The following is a 16,023-nucleotide window of genomic DNA, read 5'->3' as shown; positions in this document are numbered from 1 at the left end:
TCATGCTCTTTTCTGTACTGGTCTTTACATGTATATTAGGATATTGCTTAGCCGTGAACAGATCCAATAACTGGGCCTGCACTTTATGTGTAAAAAAAACCAAGAGACAAGGGGTTAGCGAGGGATGTGAAATACTCATTGTGTTAAAATGTCAACACATTTTTAGTTTTTCCCTCTTCTGAAAGAGCAGCTGCAAAGGATTCGCTGGCCCTGTCTTGCTGGCGGGCTTCTCTCCGTAGGGAGCATGAGCGAATCCAAATGCCAGCTTTGCTCAGCCCCAAACCTCCAACAACCAGAGCGACCCATTAGTAAGGCTAATGCACGCACACACACACACACACACACTCTAGCCCTTTCGAACCAGAGTCCCATTAATGAGGCTACACCCCCACCTCGTCCCAGCCCTCAGAAAGCCTACTTGTCCTTGGGACGCTGAGTGAGATGACACAGGATGAAGTCAATCCATTTGCGTTGGCACAGAGGCAGGCTGACGCCGGGGCTGCCAAGAGTTGGGCTGTTGGATGCTTCTAGGTCTGGTGAGAGAGACAAGAACCAAAAGGTAGAGTTTGTGTCGCACTGCGGTGGACCGAAGTCCTTCGTTGCTCTTGTTCAGATTTTGTTTAAAACCCCAGTGGCCTAAAACAATGTTGTACAAATGAAGTGGGTTAGGTTTTAAAATGTATGACGCTGAAAGTCGGGAGAGGTTCTTGTTCCACACTTAACTTTGACATACCATTTTATACATGTTTTTGGATGATGTGTGTAGATCATCCATAATTCCGGTCATTTTGTGCTCTCTCAGTATTTCTGACTGTCAATATTGTTGCAGTGGTGTGTGATCTCGCACCTAGACTGTTTTGCCACAGAAAATGTAGCATCGTGATTTTTCCTGTCTGTGTCCGGCGCTGTGTGATTTACCCACTGTGGAATCAGAGGGTCTCAGAGAAATTTGACATCTCAGTACCAAAAGGTAGCCAACGGAGGTTGGAGTTTGACAGACATCCCTTCCCTCAGAGGCCCAAGAGGAGAAGAGCTGCCCCATCTTGTATTTGTAGAGCAGGGGCTGGGGGGTAAATTGACTCTGAATAGCTTTTGGTGTGTTTGGGCAAATCCTCAAAGACTCAGCCGACCTGATGAGCAAACGCTAAACATTGTGTTCCTCAATGAGTCTCTTCCATTACATCTACAGTACTGGCCGACCCAGCCGGCTACTCCCACCCAAGGCTTCGCTGGTCTGCCCTGTCTGTCTCAGCCCTTCGTTAGCATCTCAGCAAGCCCAAGATCAAACAGCATGGATGGACCCCTTCCTTCCATTCCCACTCGGCTCTATTGTCTGTATGGCTGGTCTCAACTAATGCTCTGAAACCCTTCCTCTAAGAAGCTAGAGAACATGAAGACTGGCATTGCTCTGACAAGGGAGTAGTATACCCAGGTGGCTCCTCTAGCACTTGAGGAGAAGGAAACGGGACAGAGTTGGAGAGAGAGAAATGTGAAAGAAAGACAATGGCCAGATAGGCAGCTCCAAAGCTCTGACACCCTAAAAAAGCTTTTGTAACGCAACTGTAATTAGAGGGCAGAGCCTGCTTTTGTGTCAATGGCCTTGTTGGTAGTGGATGATGGTGCTGGTGGGGGTGGGGTAAGAGCTTACCGTCCAGTCCGAGTCTGGAGTAAGGCTTAAGAAACCAACCACTGGTCTTTGAACGGATGGTGGTGGTGGTGAGGTGAGAGATTACCTTCCAGTCTAAGATCTTGATTACATTATGAGAGAGGAATTAAAATGCTAGATAGACTTATCATAGTTTGCATTATTATTTCCATAGTATATACATTTTCCCCGGCATGTCCGGTACATACCAGCAGGACTGTGGCCAACTATTGCAGGAAAATCTAGCGATAATGTGCACAATGCACAGAAACATTGATACATTTCATGACAGAATTGTCTTCGCACAAACCCTGGAGGAGGAGGGGGGTCAATCAAAAATGCTGCCCTGTGTAGGGCTTTATTCCCTACCAACGGGTGATGGGAAATTACTTGTTGTGAAGTTGTAAATACTAGTTTGCAGTCACTTGCTTTGATTGGTTAATGGCCAACAAGCTATTATGACAACAACTAATACAAAATACAGATTACAGGTATTAAGCTTGTAGACAAATTAGAGCAATATGAACAGTTCTATAGAAATAATGTTTTAACATTTTAATGAAAGTAGTTTTCCCTTATTTGTTTCCTGTTGGGGAAGCAGACAATATAGATTTTTCTATTGGTGAAGAACGCAACGACTTGCGACTGCAGGTGTTTTTCATTACTAAACCTTGCCATGCTGGTGGTTGGTGAAATTCTAAGTAAAACCCAGCCGTGAAACATGGGATGAAAACTTCTGAGGTGGGACAATTGCTGCTTTGCTAGTTAACTGTATTTGTATATAAATACCCCAGTAAACACTAGCCTATATACGGTATCCTGCCAAAGCTTAATTCCTTGTGACCTAAAATACATTTGTTCTTGATCATCAAAATAAGAGGCCCATTCTATCCTGAGAGGACTTGAAAGGAAAGGTCACTGTCATTGGCTAACAGTCTGTCATAATGAGTACAGAACAGGTGCTTGACTTCACATTCGCACCTCCAAGCTCTCCGTCAACACCTATAGGAGGAATGTAGATTAGCTCTTTAGTCATCCCGCTACATCAACACACTATCTCTTTTATTTCAAGACAATTATTTCTTGCTTATTTTTATATTTTTTCTTCTTTTCCCCGGGACATGATAAATAGGCTGTTCATATGGCTACAGCATGTGGCAGTTTTTTTTTTTTTTTCAGCTACTCCAGCAATTCCATGTAGGCTTCTTCCCCTGAGCTAGACACCAAGGATATTTTAGCACATTGACAATTTTTCCATAGTGTGGTTATGAAGAGAGTCAAGTCTCGGTTAATGCAGGTAGATTTATGTGTGCTGTAATAAACATACAGTTATGTGTTACATAGATTATTATCTTTGGACCTTGCCTGTCTTTGGCAGTAGTTCTTGGCTGTCCCTGCAGGCTTAGATAGTGTTAATCGGGTGGGAGATGTCCGTCCTCACCACTGAGGTGTCAAAGTGATTGGGTTTCCCTGGGTTTCCGAAACCCAGACACACCGAAGCCACAGAGCAATGTGAGCCATGTTGGAAGAGAAGAACGATACGCCATCTCCTGCCTAATACCACAAGCAGAGCAATGCACAATGGGGTTCTAACATTACCTGAAGGTCCCTGGCTGATTTCAGCTTTCACTGTTGCCCATTAGGTCGCCCCGAATGTGCTACCAAATCAAAAAACGAGTTGGATCATGTTACATTTATAGCAGGAAGCCTTTGTGCAGTCTATGTTTTTTTTCTCTCAGCTGTTTGAAGTTTTATGTCCTAGGAATGTGCAAGAGGGAGCGGCATTTGCTCTCTAACTTGGGTATGTGTACTGCATTTTGTTTAAAGGAGAAGTTTACTATTTTACAACTTGATGTTAGATGGTTTCTCCCCCTGAAAGTCGTCTATTTGCCTTGAGAAACTAATCCATGGTACAGGTTTCTGTAAACAGCCATTACAAACTACAGCTAACTTCAGCTCCCTTCAAATCAGTAAAAGTAATATAGAACCATAAACAAAATATTAAATCACTTTAAATCAACTCATTATTTGTTTAGATATTATTTAAAGATGGTTTTGCCATAGAAAGTGTGCTAGGTGTACTCCCATAGATATTTAGCTAGCTGTAAGTCAACTGAAGTTTGTATTAATGTTTTAAAAAACAGAACCATGGATTACAGTTTATCTTGGCCCATGGACTACTTTTATGGTGAGGAACCATCTAACAGTGACAGCCTGCTCCTCCACATCCCCAGGACCAAGCTCTACTCCTTGGGGGGATTGGGCTTTTAGCTTGACTGCCTCTAGCCTCTGGTATGCCCTCCCAAACCACCTGAAGTCACCACAGACTCTGGGTTCATTTAAAACAGGCCTAAATACATTTTCATGTTCATTTTTGTATAAAATTTTTTATATGATGCACTTTGAGATTATTCTAAATAATGAAAAGCAAATGTAATAAATAAATAAATAAATGAATAAACATCAATTGGTAAAACTGTAAAATGTCTCCTTTAAGCATAGGCCTAAATATATTCTGCATCTGTAAAAACCCAAATGTATGTCTTTTGTATGGGAGGCTTCAGTGGGGGTACAGAATGTTTCTCCTCAGACTAGTGTTGTAGACATTATGACACTTAGGAAGCACGAACTTCAATTCACCATGCTATTGCAAAAAAAAATATATTGAATTTCCATAGGTGACACAAATCATAACAGAAAACAAGAAACAACAAAATGTATTCTATCCCTAGAAAGGTTCAGAAACAACACTCCTCCTTCCCTCTGCTCGCTCCTTTATTATTTTGTTGTTGGCTGACCCTGTCAGTTTGATGAGCTGTGGGTGATCAGTGCTGGGATCAGTATGCTTTGATTACAGCTCTATCCAGTTACGGTGCCTTTGATGTGGTTTCATTCAGGCCAGGGCTGCAGCAGCCACCAGCCTGACTCTTGTTATTTCAAAGGGGGCATCCTTGCTGGACTCTGATGGCCTGGGCTGACCAAGCACATGACCACCACTAATATGGCTGGAAACTGATACACCAGGGTTTAATGTGATAATCCTGCCTACTCATGGGTTTTAATTGGCCACTGCCCTTTAACATTAAAGCTGTTTATTCACACTGAGCTAACTCGTCGTTACTATTACCCTATGTAATATAGTTTAGTCCTACTGTATGCCTGCTTTGCAAGGATGTCTACATCAGGATACCTTTTTATTGTCGGCTTGAATTCACATAAACAGCCAAAGTGTATGCCTGAAATCTTTTGTTGGATATGGATAATTGCTGCTTGTGCAACATTACATTAGCTTATTGAAAACACTTACATGTAAATGTATATAACACGTCACAATATGCATTTACATATAGCATATAGCAGTTACAGTCAGTTGAAAGTTGACCTGGAAGTTTGATTGTGGTTAACTGTATTAAACACAACGGTTGTAAACAGAAACCTAGGCTACTTTCCTTGGAACCAGCACCTTACCACACTGAACTGCATATTATGTTGTGTTATATGAACTGTGTCCTGATGCTAGTGGACAGCTGAAATTAAAGCCAGGTATGGCCTCTCCCTTCCCAAAATTCCACATGACAAAGAACTACTCTTGCTGAGCTGAATGTTCTGCGAATAAAAACCTAGACTTTACAATAGTCCACAAGATGTGCACTTCTATTTTTTTTACACTTTCAATGTAAGAAACATGACATTGGCATAGAATGTTGCAGTAATGATATATGAGACACATTTTATTGTGTGACTCAACATTTGGTTTTATCCTAAAGTCCACTGTGATTTTTAAACCAAACCACAGTTATTTCAAGGGAACTGGAAGGGTGGAGTGGTCTGTGCTGAAGGGGAGTGTGTTTCAGGGGGTTATTATGTTATACAGAACCCAGGGAAAACTAAACACATCTGGAGTGCAATCTCTAATTTGTTGTAGTCCTCTAACCGAATAGGTCATGAATGGTTTTGAGGTAAACTCAAGTATTGGTATTGATACCAAAGCAGTGGTTATTTGATCACAGGATTAGTTGCATGTTGATGAATAGTGTTTTTATCAGTCACTTGAGTCACACACTTGATGCTGAGTCATTTTTTTTGTCTCACATATTGCTCTTAGAGGAAATATGTAAAATAGATTCTAGATTCATATACTGCTTTGATGTGCCTTTTTAATACAGTCATTGGTATATTTGCGTCATAGTGCGCTTATAACAAATTCAAACTGAGCTAACATATACAGCATTTTCTGTTAGAAGAAATCGTTGCAACCCTGCTAGAGGCAAACAAAGCACGATTGCAAACAAACCTCTCAGTTACACGAATCACAATTTTGTTTCGTGATTCTATAGTTGTTTGTGCTGTTTACGAGTGGTGATGATGATGATGATTACGATGATAATGGATCTCAGTTCCTCCAGCTGTTGTGTGCGCCACAGGCATTGATTGGGTTAAAAGTCTCTGAGCATCAAGAACATCCTATCAGTGGGCTAGTGCGTTGTCCCAGCCCACCGCCTGCCCTTAACGAGGTAGGCTGCATGTGTTTGTCATTTTAGCAGGCAGTCCTTTTCCCGGTAAGGAACGACTTTCTTTCGCCACAACTCCTCTTTGGTTGTGTTTTGTTGAACAAGGAGTGGATACGGTAAACGGAAGCTAATTTTCCTGAGTATACGGTTCAGAAACTTCGACCAGAACGAACGGAAAAGGAACAGCACTAAGATAAGGTATCAAACCAGTGAAGCGGGTGCCTTCTTTTTTATTTCTTATATATAGTCGGTGCATTGGTCCTAAGAACACGAATGTTTTCATCAGCATATTATTAATGTTTTAAATATATATGTCTGTTCATATAGGTTCGTCTATTACCAGCGGGTTTTTAGAATTTAGATTTCTCCACTGTTTAGAAGCATCGGAACCAAATAATACAAGTGCAAGTGATGTTTCGCCAAATGAAATGACCTGGTCTTTTGTTGAACACCGGTTTAGATTCGTCTCTGGATATTTGTTTAAACCGGTAAAGCCCTTTTCTCTCAATAACGTTATTTGATAACTAATATGAACATCAGCAGATAACCTTTTTTTTCCCAATGTTTCTTAGCCTTGTGTCTGAGCCCTTGAGTTTGCGACAAAAACTGCATTTGACAAAGTATGTAAAATGTGGCTTATACAAGGGACGTGTTGCTTCGTATTCATTTAAACTGCACATTAATTTTTCGCGGCATGATGATGGGATGATTACAACAATTTCTTAATGTAATTACATTTGAGAAAAGGCGCTAAACCTTAATGCTGCTGATGTCAAATACTGTAGGCTTAGGTATGTAAAACCATGCTAAGGAAATGGTCAGGCCTGTCAAACACTTCTCATACACTAGTAAGGAATAGGTCCTCTGAGGCATGTAGGCCTGCTTGTAGTTTCCAGGAGAGGTTCTGTTATTAGGATGAAGATATTAACTGTCTTGAGTTGACTGAGTCCTCTGATAATTACTGTATATTAGCTTTAATTAAAGGGCTATGGTACTTTGCCTCCTGCCTCATACCTGGTAGTTGAACAGGTCTCAACCCATAATCATAAACTCAACATGAAAGCAGAAAAAAAAAACACTACTGTATTCTCAACTTTTCCCAGTTTTCGTAGACTTCAGCACATGTCATCACAGACAAAGTGGGACTGTCGCTCTTATAAACCGTACAAACCAAAACTACCTGTCATATCCTAGTATGTGCAGGCATGCACAACCATGGACACAGTAAATAACTTGTTGTTTCCGTAAGAACTTATTAAGGACACATGCCATCACTGTTATTTAGGGCACTTGTTCCACGCTGTGAGGGGCACAGACTCCTGTCTGTTAGTGTCAGACTGCAGACTGGCCTAGATGTCTCACCTGGATGTCATTGCTCTGTGTTGGAGCTCAGACAGCCCCCTTCTGAAATTCCCTCAATATGGAGAGATGTTATGGGCATACCTATACAGGTACAGGGAACCATTAGGTCCTGCAATGATTTCTTTAGCCAAGAATACTTGTCCTTTTCATCTGGCAATTTCGTTGGCAGGTTACTCTCTTAATTCTCTTTTTCATGCTTTTTGATAGTGATATTGCCGATTTGTCTGTTTTTGTATCACCTCGAGTAACCAAAAGCACAACCCTGTGTTTCTCTGCTCCGCCTGATGTTTGGAGCTCTTTCGACAGACTGAGGTTGAAGTCATCCTCCTCTCCCCCATTCACACAGCTCTGACCCGACTCGGCTGTCTGTCTCAGGTTACCACTCACTCATGTTGAGGCATCGCAGAGCACATTCATTCCTATTCAGTGCGTCGCATGGTGATTTCCCTGCATGGACAATGTTTTCCTGGACGGCTATATGATATATCCTAATGGGTGTTGGGTTGAACGTGAACACATCCAGTTTGGTTTGCAATCAAAATATTTGATGTAGCCTACAACCCTGTGTTTGCATGCTGTCACATAGATGCAAACCAAACTTTGCAGAAATGAGGTTTTTTTTGGTGAGGGGAAAATCATTTGCAAGGACGCTGTCATCAGTCAAGTTTGTCATGCCGTATGTGAATGTTCAAAGCAAAATGTCTATGAAGTGTGTTAATCTGATGTCTTGCGTCTCGTAAAAGCTGCAAAGTTTACCAAATAGTAAAATAAATAAATCAGTTATAATATGGTAGAAGTAGTGTTGCTAGGTTTTTTTGTACTGCAGTACTTCTCCATCTATTACTGTAGTACTTCTCCATCTAATACTGCAGTTTCATGTCTATCTTCCGTTCCTCAAATGTGAATAAAGCTGACAGGATTGTGTGGGAACTAGTTTTTCTTCTAAAGGGGATAAAAGTTTCCAGGCTTCCAGTCCTTTCCCTGGTTAGACTTTAGAAATAAAATAAAAATAACTCTGAAGTTAAATCACAGCTGATACTTCAATATTCAGGTGCTTTAATTAACATTTTATGAGCCATTTTGATCAATTATACTTTGTAGCCACAACATAAACAATTATTTCAATCCCCAGAAAGTTTCATATAGATACAGCCAGGCTAGTCGCCATTGCTGTGTAAGAACTATGGGGCGTTGTGAAAATTGAAAGTTGAATGTTGTTTTTGACCCTACAAAAAGTGTCCCCGGTTTTCACTTAACTCTGCTAGCCTTCATTTTTCCTCATCACCTCAGCTATTAGTTGTTAGACAGAGATGAGGTTCTGCCAGGACTCGCTGTCGCATTATCTTGATTTATTCATCTGGGTTCACATCAAGTCTGTTTCAGCAATGGTTGGAGTTAGGCAATGCTCCAACTTCACAACCTTGCACAACAGTTCATTACCAATGAAAGGCAATTCATTGCATTTGAGTTGTCAGTCATATCATGTCAAAAGAAAATACTTTTTTTGTCTTCTCTGTAATGTCCTAACTGAAGCCATTCTACTGTACATAACCTGAAAGTGTTCTGTAAAAGGATCATGGAGGCTGAAACTCTGGCAAATTTACTTAGCGAACTGTTTCTTCTCATTTGCTTGTAACCACCTCATAGATGGAGTCTAAACTTTTGATAGAGTCTAAATATCTCACACTTACTGTTCATACACTTTGTCTTTGAACTTGATAAACCATACAATTCAGACAAAATAGAAATCTGGTTAAAGTTAGGAATATTTCCCACTTTGCTTTAATTCAGTAAATCAGTCAGTATTGATCACATCTAACTGCTTAATAATATTCTGTTGAGTTCCTTGTTCATAGCCTTTACTTCAGCTCTGAGTTTGGAGTTTGGACACTTGTGCAGTTTACTCAGATTTTCTTTCCTTCTCCCACACACTTCCTTGAGCTCAAGCCTTCTCTCTCTTTGTCTCTCTCCTCCTGCTGCTCCACTCAGCTCCCCAGTTCTGTGTGAATAGAGTCAATGTTCAACTGAATGTCAACATCGCCAGCTACAGTAAAGAGCTATGTGCCTGTATGATTTTCCCTCTTTTCCTGCAGAGGAGTGGCAAACCCAGCGCCAGGCCAGCAGAAAGAGGACCATGGCCCTGAGCAGCGCCACCGGTGACCTAACGCTCCTCGGCAATGGCAGCCTTCCACCCGGCCTCGTCGCAACATCCACAAACGCCACTGCTACTGGCGGCCGAGAGCCCGGCGCAATCGGTGTCAGCTGCGGGAGCAGGAAAGGAGGGGACGTCGGTGTCCTTTCCACACCCAGGACACAGCAGAGGCAGAGGCACCAGCCGAGGCCCACGCCGCCTCACAAGGAGCCCCAGCAGAGACCCCGAGTGAGTCAGAACGGAGGTCCCGTCAAGCAGAACGGCTCCCTCCGGTCACCCTCCTCTTCCACCTCCTCCAGTTCCTCCTCGCACCTCACAGATTCTCAGAGATTGGCCAAGCTCTTGCCCTCCGCCCTCCCCGCCGGCTCCGCCCCACCTCCTCCCCTGCTGTCTCCACCCCCCCTGTGCTGCCACCGCTGCCCGTTCCATCCACCCCTGTGCTGCCACAGCAACCACCAGGAGTGCCACATCTTCCAGAGCCAGGCCCCCGCCCTGCCCCCGTCCCCGGGATCATGCTCCTGCTGCCTGCAGGCCTCTCCTCCGTCCCTCTGTTTACACCATCGCTGGCAGGAACACCTCCAGAACCAACCCAATGTGGTCGGCCTCAGGTATGTGTGTAGGGGTGTGTGTGTGTGTTCGTACTTCCCCTGCCATGGGGTCGCCTCAGGCACATCTACTAGCAGGCCTCCCAACAGAAGCCCTTTTCATTGCATTGCCCAGTCTGAATGGGTGGTGACTGAATGCTTACTAACATGTCACAGTATTTAGGCAGCACCTGCGCTGTATTTAACGCTTGCGTTGGGGCGGTGTGCGGTGCTGTGTGTGCGTGGCTGTTTTAGAACACGCGGGTAACTGAAGCCTTGGCTTTCTCCTCAGTCGTGCTTCAGAGGAATGTGTTTTGAGTCAACTGTTTATGTAGGGCCGGTTTCGCATTTTGATAGTGGGAAGTCTGAAGCATTGTCAACATTTGCTGTGATCTGATGAAATAGTCAATTTACCTTACGCCAGGGCAGTCATGCGAAAGCAAGCAGGGTTGGACCCTTTTATTGAGAAATGGGCGGGCCTACTGTTTTTCTCTTTACACGGATCAAAGTGTATCTCTAAGAGAATTTTTAATTTAGATTGGTGATGCCAGATTTGCATCTGAGATCATTGCCTTCCGAGGTAATGTGGACACTTCCGGCTGATACCGAGATCAAAAGACGGCGTCTCCCTCAATGCAGCGTAATGAGCGGTGACATAGTCTGTGTCTGTAGGTCCTTCCAGATCCATAAACACAGAACGAAAAGAAACTGAAAACACTTCACATTGGCACTGCAATAATTCTACTATCACTTGATTGAGAGGGCCGTGTTGTCCCTGTCCTGGCTGTCATGTCGTGTGGAGGTCAAGGTTACTGTCCAAGGGGGAGAAACTAGGGTCTCTGGGGTCAGCCAACCTAGCAGATGCAGGGGGGAGGAGTGGTCAGCCAGTCAGGCGCCTAGGGAGCATAATATCAGGCACAGTGTCCTCCCTGCCCCCCCCCCCCCGCCCCCCCCCCCCCCAGCTCCTATGAAAGAGGGCTTTGACTGCCCCAGGGGTTGTTGGGCCGCTGTCCATCCCCAGGTCCTAGCCAGTCGCATCAATCCACAGGGAATGTCCCCCTGGCTTCTCCCAAGCCTTCCCTCGCTCATCAGCAAAGAGACTTTTTCAAGAGAGGTGCTGATGTTTAGACTGGGTGGCTGTCCTCTTTCTCAGGCCAACACAACACACACTGACTCAGCCGGACTAGATCATGAGCTACCTGAGGTGTTCTAGTTAGAGGACATGAGGTGTCCTACATTTATTGAACATTTTAAGATGATCTAATATTTGTTGTTGGCAGTGTACTCTCCGGTTGTTCCGTGTCTTCTGTCTTCCTGAGTCCTAGAACGTCAACAGAATGTTTTGAAATAAAAACCACACCGACTCTTCTTAGGCACGTACGCGGACTAAGGTAGTGGTGTTGAACTCGTTTGTCGGCAAGCATTTATGTAAGGGACACATTAAGAAACTACCACCCCACCTCCCCAAAACACAGACGGAATCATAGTCCAGACTGCAAACATTTAATGGTTTCCCCAATCATTTACATGTTCTATGTTTATCTCCTGCTCCACGGCATACAAAATAGAACATAAATACTGCAGATGTAATTATTTACTCATGTCAGTGCCTCTTTATGGTAGCAAGTACTTGTGGGGAGGTTGATTTGTGGAAGGCTATATTTATGCATATTTATTTAGCATGGAAATGTCCTATTAAATATAGTTTGGACCCTTTAACTCAGTTTGAGAGATGCTCTCAGTGGGTGGCTGTGAGAGGTGTATTTCCTTGTATTTGGTGTATAGAACCAACTCAGTCAATGCACATTACGCAGTTGGGGGACAAAGAATAGCATTGCACCCATTTGGATGCATTCGATGGCATCCGTGGCTTTCGTTTTTTTCCCTTCTCATTCCATGTCTGAATGAAAAGCAGATGTTCCTCGGCCATGTGCCTCTCTAATGCTGAACGGCTCTGTGTTTAGTAAACAGGTCCCTCTTGTTCTGTGATGACAGGTTTGAATTACGGACCCATGTTGAGTCGCTCTCAGATCCAATCCCCTGTACAGTGTTGTTGTGCCTGCTATGTCTCCTAGGAGATTGAAGATGGAAAGATAGGAGAAGGATAAGCCTGGCTGTCTGGTACGCAGTCTCTCGGTCCCTGACTGGCCCCAGACCTCACGGCTTTGGGCCTCTCCTTTTACCCCCGCGCTGGAGCATGGTGCGCCACAGAATCCCTCCCAGCGTGGAGGGAGAGGCCTTTTAATGCCTTGGTAATTTGAGGGTACGCAGTCAGACAAGATGGTGTCAAATATCAGTTTGATCTTAAAGGCTGTGATCTGCAAGATTAGACAGAGGATTACGTGTATGATCACAGCACTCAGTCGCTACTATACCCCCCCCCCCCCCCCCAGACGAAAGGTTGCAATGGAAATACTGGAACTGTCGAAGCATTTACAACTTTTGTTGAGGCTCATAAAAATAAGGAATCAGTCTCTTGGTTGTAACTCTGAGAAGTGAATGGAATTGGAGGCAATGAAATCCACGGCCAGCTCTGCAGATCTGTTGAGAAGAAGACCTATCTGTTACAGAAGGAACGGAGATTACATTAAAATTGTCTGTTTCTGCCTTGTAAGATTACTCTTCCGTTTTTATGGATCAGGGGAAATGGTTGGTTTAGAGTAGAGGATGAGTTTGATTCTGTGACCTTAGAGTCAGTCAGCTGTTTGGCTGCTGTTTGACACCAATTAGCATAATCTCTGAAGGTTTTCGGGCTATGGGTTCTCAAAGCCTGTAATTTTCTTGAATATGCTAGAGGCAACTTTCAGCTCCAGCTGCACTCCCAGAGAGCGAGAGAAGAGAGTTTTGTCTACCTGTGCTGCTTAGACTGGCGTGACTGTCCACGGCTGAACAACCCCGAAAGAGCCCACTGACACTGAGCTATCCAGGGTCACGCCACGATGGCGACCTCTGCCTTCACACTCCAGTCATCCGGAGAGGGCTCTTTCCCATTCCTTGCTTCCGGTAACTTCCCTGTTATTTTAGTGGCCACAAGTTTGGATTGGTTTCATGCCTTCTCGCAGGCATTCCTTCCCTTTCCTAAAGTAAGGTTTGTTTTTATTGTGTGAGTTTGTGACAGTATTGTCAGTATTATGAGTTTCATATCATATGCGAGCAGTGTTTTTTTGGACTGGTGACATGTGGTTTCCATGGGGCTCCGGGAAATTTATAAAAACAGGAATCCTCATATGTCCGGATGTTTTTTTCATATTGCATAAATGTAAAAAAACAAACAAACAATTGAACACCGTTATGACTGACTGAGTCCATAGATAGAAACATGTACACAAGCATCTTTATGAATTTATGGACCCTCTACTTTTGGAGATCTCCCTTCGGCTTCCCTTAACCGCATAATTTCGGTTGTTGTTTCATGCCTCTGATATCTGTTCTCCAGTAAGAGATCTCTTTTAGTGAGCTTAACTAATATACCAGCCTGTCTGACAGCTGCAGGCCTGAAAATGATCTTTGTGCTATGGATTTCAGGGTGTCAGTTTGTCAAGGCTTTGCACATTATCAAGAATAACAACTGTTTGCAATGCCTGCTGGGGTAGGAGAGGGCCTGTATTCTCGGACCCGGACGTGAACCCTTGTGAAGTAGCAGCAGGGCTCTTCACGCTAGTGTTTTATCCATTTGGCCCATTAACCACAATACAGAGACATCCATCAGCCCAGCCTCCACCCTGAAGAAGCACCCTGGTGTCTCTGGGGATGTCGGTGGAAAGGAGAGACGAGCACTGCCTGCCCCAGAAACACGCCCAACGCCAGGAAAAGAAGGGAGGAACGGCGCAACCTGGTTCTATCTACAGCCAGATATTTACCAGAACCACTCCGTTTGATTCCAGAGTGTTGACCTTTTAGAACAGGTCTGCCTCTGTGTTGTTGAGGGAGTTACGCACAGGTAGTAAGCTGCCCAAAAACAGCCCAGCCAGAACTCTAACACATTGGAGATGCAGAGAGGAGTTTGTGTGATTCAAATTTTGCCTGCTGGCTACATGAGTACAGGTAGATGTTTCACTGACAGACAGATCTACAGTACTTTGTTTCTGCCCCAGGCCTCAGAGTGGCTATGTTGTACATAGTGTTTTTCCCCCATGCATACCTTTATTCAGGACCAACAGAAAGGCATTTCTTTTCTTCCCCCTCTGGGAGAATTTATCACCTACTTTGACACTCTGAGACACTTCTGTCTGTTGTAAAACTTGAGCAATGGGACCCTCTGGGCCTGTTAGTTCGCCGGTTAATTTGCTGTTGAAGGTGGCAATCTGGATCTCTTAAACGCTTGTAAGCGACTTTTGTTGATTTTAGACATTTTCACCAGAAGAAATCCAACTTAATGATCCAAGTTACATGTTGTTAAATCATGAAAATGTCAGCCGGTTTCAGAGTCCGTAGGGTATGTCCTCTCCCCTCTTCAAATGGCAGTATCATAATTGTGAGGCAGCTGAGTGAGATCTTGTCCTCCTTTTTGTGTTTTTCCCCATTCCTTTGTGAAGGGGGAGTGATGGGAAGGGTTCACCAAGGACAAATTCTAGCAGGAAAGGCTTCCATGCAGGAACCTTCTGCTCCACCCGCGCTTATCCACGGAGGAGTGAGTTGAGCGTCAAGGGGTGAGAAGCTATCATGGCGGGGGCTGACCCCCGCCTCTGTCCTGTACTGTACGGCCCCGGCATGAGCCCATAATGGTACCCATCAAAGAGCCATGCTGTCCTGTAAACCAGGATCAAAGCTGGATCTAAACAGCACTATCATGACCTCCAATCAGGTAGCTTTCTCTTTTCTTCTTCCGTTAGAGGGAGCCATTTGGTTTCAGTTAGATTAAGGATGGCTGTTAGGCTGTGTTATCTCCAGTGGAAGGCAGTGGCCCCACACTGCACATTCTCCTGCAGCTCATCTGGCACATCTTCCTGGGGTAATAGGCGTAATGGAAGGTTTCATATTTGAAAGGCTTTATGAACAGTTACTTTATGATATGAGGTACTTTATAGTTTATAACAACCTGCCCATTATATTTAGTTTATAATTGACCTTCATTATTGTACTAATAGTACTTTGTTCCAGAACTACAGTCCATGCTATTCCCATCATTTGTTCTTATAGTAGTGCAGGAGCAGACAGCATTTCCCCCCGTTTCCATGTGAATTCATACTGTTTACTAATGTCACTGACGCACTGTAGACATTATGGTTCTTTTCCCATTACTTTTTTCTTTCCTCCTGCCTCTGGATTCAGCTAACGGTTGGAATTTTCTAGCTTAGCTTGTCCCCTTGCTCACACTCCCCCTCTCAACCCTGGAGGACGGGTCTAACTCTGTCACTAGCCTCTTAAGTAGCACTCAGTCTCTCAGCCCTTGGCACTGCTCTGCTGCTCACCAGACACCTCGAAGATGTCACAGCATCGCCTCGCCAAATCCTCTTTGTCAAGCACCGCGATTCCAAGGTAGAGAGCCTTCATACACTGTGGCCTTAGATGGCCTGGAGAGAGCACAGGAGATTGATCAAATGGTGCAAAGAGGAGCTTGGAAGGAGAGGAGGAGGCGACGAAACGGGTGTATATGTAACTTTTTTTTTTACGCAAAAGATCCTCTGATGTCTCTGAGGTCAGTCTCAAGATAACAAACATTGGTGTGTTGAATCTAAGAGACGACCGGGGGCCAGAGGTGTGCTGTGCATACAGGTGGATGTTGTGTGTAAACACAGAAGAATAGCCTTGGTGGTGCTTGAAGTGGGC

General features: G+C 44.1%; 1 protein-coding gene across 2 annotated transcripts in view; it reads left to right on the top strand.

Annotated features, from left to right (window-relative positions):
* The window catches only part of disp1 (dispatched homolog 1 (Drosophila)), a 61,376-nt gene that overhangs the window by 34,288 nt on the left and 11,065 nt on the right, over positions 1–16,023 (top strand). The window contains exons 1-2 of one of the 2 annotated variants that reach the window (XM_010882310.5): positions 6,078–6,354; positions 9,612–10,278. In XM_010882310.5, the coding sequence (XP_010880612.2) occupies positions 9,653–10,278 (626 nt within the window). In that variant the 5' untranslated portion in view covers positions 6,078–6,354; positions 9,612–9,652. Of the gene's footprint in view, positions 1–6,077; positions 6,355–9,611; positions 10,279–16,023 lie in introns of those variants that run through there. The other variant, XM_010882312.4, reaches the window with a different exon arrangement.

Source organism: Esox lucius, chromosome 18 (genome assembly GCF_011004845.1).
Source record: "Esox lucius isolate fEsoLuc1 chromosome 18, fEsoLuc1.pri, whole genome shotgun sequence".
NCBI classification, from domain to species: domain Eukaryota; kingdom Metazoa; phylum Chordata; class Actinopteri; order Esociformes; family Esocidae; genus Esox; species Esox lucius.
Note: the sequence above shows the minus strand (reverse complement) of the source record. Positions and strands in the feature narration are given on the sequence as shown.